Here is a 7,941-nt window from a genome sequence, read left to right on the forward strand (position 1 = left end):
GTTATCAATTTAATCATAATTAGGTGTTTGAATGTGTGGTCAAAGAATCTTCAGCCACCCTCTAATTAAACACTTAATTTAATTTTGAAGACTATATATTAATAATATAAATAATGTAATATTCTTGACAAGAATAAGACCTTATTGATAGGCACCTTGTACCAGAATTAGACCAAGACCGCTAGCTACATTATTGATTAATCAGAATATTTTCACTTAATTAGTTTTAATTATTTATTTGCAATTAAAACATCATGACTACTAGTTAAGCATGCATGCCTCCCATTCGTCACTTGATTAATGAAAATGTTTAAAAGGTTTTGATTTTGAAATATTTTATAGAAACGAATTCAGAATTTTAGATGTAAATTTTTAGTTGAGAAAGTTTAGTACTACTAGATTCTAAAGTGTATAACTATTTTATTTATATTAGAGCTGGTTTGGTATGAGGTATACTGAATAATTAATTTTAGAATAAATTTATCTCATATTTAATTAAAATAAAATTACAAGATAATTTGTTCCCTAGTATTATTTTCCTTCACATTAAGGATGGAATAACAATTTTAAAATATTAATCTCAAAGTAACTTGATCCTCAACCAAATTATAAGACATTAATGTTTTACACATATGTAACTAATGTAAGATGGATTTGAAACATTAAGTATGTAATCCACCTTTATTTAAAGGGAAGTTAATGCCATCTTTTTTTCAATTTAAAGTTGGTATCAAAAAGTAAGCCAATATTGATAAAAGGGATTCCTTAGGTATTTTATTTATAAATTCTTGTATCTTTTGTATATTTCTGTGTGTTTCTATAATTGTGACAAAAGGTTCAATCTTAAAATTGTGAATTTGAATCGTCAAGAAAATATAAAGATTAAAGCTTCTAGGGAAGAGAAAAGAAATAAAAAAGATGAAGTTAAGCCAATATCAAGAGCCTGTTGAATTTGGATTACTTTATTTTAAATACCTTTAAATCAAAATAGTTTTTAGCACTTTTATAATGTTTATATAAAATAATGCTCATTAAACGTTTGTTTTAAAGTCAAAGAAAATCAAAAATTATAAATTTTATAATTTTTTTACTTATAAATCATAAATTATGGACCCATTCAAAGTAAAGTACATAGTGTTAGATCTGGGAATTAATTCCTGCATGCCTCATGTACAAGTCAGAAAGAACCTTAATGGTCTGCACATGGAATGACCCCTTCACACTCCACACACAATCTCACACTTTTCCACCATATAAGTAACAAACAAAAGTACAATATATACCCACCAACAAGAATTATGGTGGGATGATAACTGGTAAGTACTTCTTCATCGAATTCCTTTGAATATAAAGTCGATTTTGTTAAAAAACACTTTATTACCTAATATGGGACTTCTTATTGACTTTTTTGTTATAAAACCAAGTCGTCTGACTTTCTTAGAGTGTTCTGCTCAAATGACATGATGGCGTAGGAGGTTACCACCTCACTGAAATATACTATATATGAGTTTTTATCGCGATCACAAATAATTCAATTTATAGTTATAGATACCCATAGGTAAGTCCAACTCTGATTTTTGTCATATATCATGCATCTCCTATTGGGCATATGATCATCATGCACCTAAAATAAGTATAAATGATGGTTAATTACTTAGTTATCGTTAATAAAGCACTAAATGCAAGGGTGTGTTTATGACAAAATTAACACGAATTGCACTATGATGACTAGATGCTTCTTATTATTGCTAAATTTTTTTTGATTATTATTAGTATATGTATATTTTGATGAACACTAATAACACAATCTTGTAAAGAAAACATCAAGGTAATTAGAAAAAGAAAGTTTGAAAAGCTGATCAAAGAGGACAACTTTAATTTCACTTACAATTTGGTTTAATTAGTGGAAAGTGACAAGGGTTGAAGAAACCTTTTTCCAAGAGTTGTGCATCTGATCAGTACTACTAGGATTCTCTTTAATTTCACCTGGGATTCATCAAAGATTCTTGTTTTCTTTGCTTTTACCTCCCCACATGATGTGTTTGTAGTTTTGTACTGTATGCAAATATATTGTTTCCTACATGGTGTTCGGTATTCAAATTGGAGTCCGATTATATTTGGATTCGCATCGAAAAGTCTCACATTGTGGAGAGAGGGGCGTTCTCTAACAAAGACGACTCCGTACCCAAGATAACTCGACCCGAGACCTCTGGTTAAGGATAAAAGAGTACTTACCACTAGGGGTGTACATAGGTCGGTTTGGTTTGGTTCATTAAAAAAAATCTAAATCAATTATGTCGATTTATTAAATCTAAAAACCAAATCAAACTACATAAAGTCGGTTTTTTCGGTTTAGACTTTAGTTGGTTCTTTCGGGTTTTTTCGGTTTTTTGGTTTTTTTTTTTCGGTTTTTTACAACTATACAATATTTGAAAAAGAGATCAAATATAGTTTCACTTACATGTGTGATAAGCTAAAGTTAAAATATGTTAAATGAATAGAATTTTTTGAAAAGACGGTAAAATTCACATGAGTACAAATTATTTTTTAAAAATATCAACGTTCTTTATGTTAAATTAATAAGATTAAAGGCTACATGCAAACTAAATATTTACAAAGTAAATTGTTAACTTCGAATTTGAAAAACTATAACAATATGATTGTAACTTCAGATCTTAATACAAAATAAAGTATTTACAAATTTTACAAGCAAATTTGAAATAAAATATATAAACATTGAAAACTATAAACTAACTAAAAATATATTAAAAAAGTATATTATAAATAATATTATTTATCTATAAATAAAATAAAATTTTATATATATATATAAATAAAATTTTACAAGCCCAAATTTGAAATAAAATATATAAAAATTGAAAACTATAAACTAACTAAAAATATATTAACAAAGTAGATCATAAATAATATTTACAAAATTTTACAAGCCCAAATTCGAAATAAAATATATAAACATTGAAAACTATAAACTAACTAAAAATATATTAACAAAGTAGATTATAAATAATATTTTTTTTATCTATAAATAAAATAATTATATATATATATATGTGTGTGTGTGTGTGTGTGTTGGTTTGGTTTGAGTTCGATTTGACTTTTTTTCTTTTAATACCAAACCAAACCAAGAGTGGTCGGCTTTTTTTTTCAACCGCCAAACCAACCAAACCACACCACAAATCGTTTTTTTTTTTGGGTTTGATTTGGTTCGTTGGTTCGGTTTGACTTGTACACCACTACTTACCACTCCACCACAGTTCTTGTTAGTATCATCAAATGTTGTGATGTGTCGATAAGTATTTCTTTTATTTTCAATTCAATGTATCGAGTTTGAATTATGAAAATAAAATCGTATCTGATCGGAGTGTTAGTAAAATAAATATTTTTTAGGCGAATTAAAATTAATTAGGTCTCAAGGTGGATAATAAGTTGATTCTAGCCATGAAAATGATTGTCATGTAAATGAATTTGAGGGAGTACTAATTAAGAATCATAGTCAATATAACTAAGTATGGTAAATTTCAGATAAATTTAGACTGAAACTTGAGAACTTATGATCCAAGAGAATATTGCCTCCTCTTAACAGTTATATATCGACCCAATTAATTTAGATTTAGGAAATATGTTTCTTAAGGAGTATAAAAAGATTTCTGATTTCCTGCTAAGAAGTTCTCCATTTCTAGTGTAACGACAGTCCAAACTCATGACACGTATTATTTATTTTAATTTGATAGACTTGATGAATTTGTCTCTTGGATGATGTTATTATCGAGCTCCAAGTATGTATATATATTTGATGTGAACTTGTATTCTGTCTCATAAAATTATATTCTCTTTCCTCTTTCACTAAAATATGAAATTTATTAAAGTATTATATGTATCCTTCTTCAAAAATCTAACCTCATTAGCACGCCCTTCATCATGCACGCACATTAAGGGATGTGAATTGACTTTTTAAAAGTAATTTATAAGCTAAAAAATAAAACTCATAAGTTGAGGTAGTCAATTTTTTACTTTAATTTGAACTTAAAAGAAAGTGCTTAAAAATATGTTTTGTCATTCAAAATATTTTTTAAAAAAATTAAAGTTACTTAATATAAGTCAATCTAAACATCCTTAACAGTCCTTCACACCATGTACACAATAATTTTTTAACTCAAGTAAAAAAGAAAGAACTAAAAGTAAAAATAATTAAAATATTTTTTTGTTTTTCATTCGGTGTCTGATATCCACATTGAAGCTCAATTAAATTCAGATTCACGTTTTAGCGCTCTAAAGACAACTCCACACCTAAGAAAATTTAAACTCAAAGCATCTAATTAAGAATGAAAAAATACTTACTATTTTTACTGTAACAAAATTTTGAAACATTTGATTTGAGACATTAACTAGCTGTGGTGATGTTGCTCCCCAGCTGGATCTATAAGGTTGTGGAGTTTTCTGTTCTAACCCCACATGTCCCATTATATTACCCTTTTCCCCTAAAGATTCCAAACTCACTTTTATATATTTCCACTTGATTAATTTTCCTTACATTAAAATTAATTTTTTTTTTCTCTTTTTACCAATACCCTCAACAAAATTTCAGAGGCTGTCACCCACTTTTTTCAACTATAAAATCCAAGCTAAAACACCAGAATAATCCTCTCTCTTTTACCTTCTTTCTTCTCTCTATTATTATACACTTTCTAGCATTACTCTATTTTTCTTCTTAAATAAAATATTTGTCTATTTTTGAGTAAATATATATTGATGCTAAACTTATTATTTCTCATCTTTGAAATTGATGTCTGCAATTCTCAATGAACTCTTTCTTTGTGGTTTTATGATAACCACATATAGGCACAGGACCCATTTGGTGCAATCTTTTTCTGTTGTTTTTCTCTATTGGTTTTATTGCATCTCATAATCAAATTAATTATGTTATTTAATTAATTCCCCCATAAAATTATTATTATTGCATACACATAAGTACTACTTATAGTTTCAACCAAAAAAATCACTATTTTGGGTCCTGCTAATTTTTAATTACTATTATTTAAAAAAAAAATGGTCATGGCTTCATCAAGTGGAACATCATCAGGGTCAAGGTCAGGGTCAGGGTCAGGATCGGGGTCAGGGTCATATACACTTCTAAACTCGGGTTCAGAAGAAGATTTACAACAATTGATGGATGAGAGAAAGAGGAAGAGAATGATATCAAATCGCGAATCAGCTCGGAGATCGAGAATGAAGAAACAAAAGCATTTGGATGATCTCATGTCCCGATTGTCCAATCTCATGAAAGAAAATAACGAAATATTGACAAGCATGAGTGTCACGACCCAAAATTACCTGAATATTGAGGCTGAAAACTCAATCCTAAGAGCACAAGTGTCTGAACTCAAACAAAGGTTCGAGTCCCTGACAAAAATCACAAGTGTCTTGAGTTACAACGACAACGACAATGGAATATCAAATGATCAGATAATTTATGAGTCGTCTTTGGCTGATGCGCTTATTCAGAACGAATCTTGGAATTATATGTACCACCCCATCATGACCGCAGACATCATGCAATATTAATTGGTTTATAAATTAAGGACTTAATCATCATCAGCAGGATCTAAGATTAAGAAATTTTTAGTATTAGTAATTACTACTAATTAGTACTTACTACTTCGGAGGGGTGTGTTTAAGTAAAGATTAATTAGTTTGTAAGAATAAGTCCATATATTGTTATTAGTTAATATTGGGGGTGTTTGTAACTTTGTGCAACTTGTAATTACTAATTAGTATGATTTTTTTTTCATTTTTAACAACTTATGCAATTAGAAGTGGGAAATGTTTAGTATTATTGATAATCATTTTCAGCATAGTTACATTATTATTTATTGGCTTAGATTAATATTTAAATACATTGATGCCACCTTAAAGTTGGTAGCTTTTCAACTCACGTGTATTGTCTAAACTATTAGATATTTCATATTTATATTCGACCTAAATTTTTCATTTATTTACAGTGTTGTACGCACAAAAAATTATAAGTGATCAATACTTAACAAATAAACAAATCAAAGTTAGATGCTGATATAATTAAATATTGAGTATATAGTATTCCTTCGGTCTTCTGTTTTAATTTATTTGTCCTATTTTAGCTTGATATAAAGTTTGAGAAAGTAAAGAATTTTTTTTAATTTTGTGATATTATAAACTAAAAATATGTCAAATATTAAAATGCTATTTAATCTTGTGGTATTAAACATGACATATGAAAAGTTGAAATTAGTTATTCTAGTATTATTTCTTTAATAAATGTTTGATTTGTTGTATTAAAAATGCATTGCATAATTTTTGAGAATAAGTTGTTTGTTTACAAAAACATCCTTCATATCCATATGTGTTTATACTGTGAAAAGTGATGTATAAAAAAGATTGGAGAAAGTATTTTTTTCTTTTTAAATATTTTATCCTGAAATAAGTCATCACAAAATTAATTATTATTCCACTCATAGACCAGAATAATTTATCTCAATACTAATTATTAATTCTGAAATAAAGTTATTCCAAACTTTACAAAGAATTAATTGATACTAAAAATTTATTTGAGAATCTTTATCTATCTCATCAAACATGTCCTTCGTGATTAATTTTTTATCAACATTATATATATATATATATATATATATATGAGGCTAAACAACAAGTACTATAAAACACAAATGTCCACGTTGAGCTTGAAATCCAACCTAAATTAAACTAGCAACACGCTTGATCAATGATCATGTATTAAGTTTATTCTCATATTATTTTCTTTGTATGTAGTAAAATATAAAGATGGTTTTCTTCTCGTATTAATTATTTTTGGGATTATAATTTTGAATTATAATTCTTGTATTGATTTACTTCAAATGAGATGTAGAATAAAATTATTCCCAAGTTTAATAGGATAAAATGTGATATCTAAAATTTAATTTGGAATAAAATTTATATTTTATTTAATTGACAATATAATAATCAGTAATATTATTCTCTGACATGATGCTAAACTTATTATTTCTCATCTTTGAAATTGATGTCTGCAATTCTCAATGAACTCTTTCTTTGTGGTTTTATGATAACCACATATAGGCGCAAGACCCATTTGGTGCAATCTTTTTCTGTTGTTTTTCTCTATTGGTTTTATTGCATCTCATAATCAAATTAATTATGTTATTTAATTAATTCCCCCCATAAAATTATTATTATTGCATACACATAAGTACTACTTATATTTTCAACCAAAAAAATCACTATTTTGGGTCCTGCTAATTTTTAATTACTATTATTTAAAAAAAAAAATTGGTCATGGCTTCATCAAGTGGAACATCATCAGGGTCAGGGTCAAAGTCAGGGTCGGGGTCAGGGTCATATACACTTCTAAACTCGGGTTCAGAAGAAGATTTACAACAATTGATGGATGAGAGAAAGAGGAAGAGAATGATATCAAATCGCGAATCAGCTCGGAGATCGAGAATGAAGAAACAAAAGCATTTGGATAATCTCATGTCCCGATTGTCCAATCTCATGAAAGAAAATAACGAAATATTGACAAGCATGAGTGTCACGACCCAAAATTACCTGAATATTGAGGCTGAAAACTCAACCTAAGAGCACAAGTGTCTGAACTCAAACAAAGGTTCGAGTCCCTGACAAAAATCACAAGTGTCTTGAGTTACAACGACAACGACAATGGAATATCAAATGATCAGATAATTTATGAATCGTCTTTGGCTGATGCGCTTATTCAGAACGAATCTTGGAATTATATGTACCACCCCATCATGACCGCAGACATCATGCAATATTAATTGGTTTATAAATTAAGGGCTTAATCATCATCAGCAGGATCTAGGATTAAGAAATTTTTAGTATTAGTAATTACTACTAATTAATACTTACTAC

The 7,941-nt window shown here is 28.1% G+C and overlaps 1 protein-coding gene across 1 annotated transcript; it reads left to right on the forward strand.

Annotated features, from left to right (window-relative positions):
- Positions 1 to 4,644: 4,644 nt before the first annotated feature.
- Positions 4,645 to 5,804, forward strand: LOC125864514 (bZIP transcription factor 11-like). The gene has a single exon (XM_049544536.1). The coding sequence runs from the start codon at positions 5,068 to 5,070 to the stop codon at positions 5,581 to 5,583; it is 516 nt and encodes a 171-aa protein (XP_049400493.1). The 5' UTR covers positions 4,645 to 5,067; the 3' UTR covers positions 5,584 to 5,804.
- Positions 5,805 to 7,941: the final 2,137 nt, after the last annotated feature.

This window comes from Solanum stenotomum, chromosome 5, assembly GCF_019186545.1.
Source record: "Solanum stenotomum isolate F172 chromosome 5, ASM1918654v1, whole genome shotgun sequence".
In the NCBI taxonomy this organism is placed as follows: domain Eukaryota; kingdom Viridiplantae; phylum Streptophyta; class Magnoliopsida; order Solanales; family Solanaceae; genus Solanum; species Solanum stenotomum.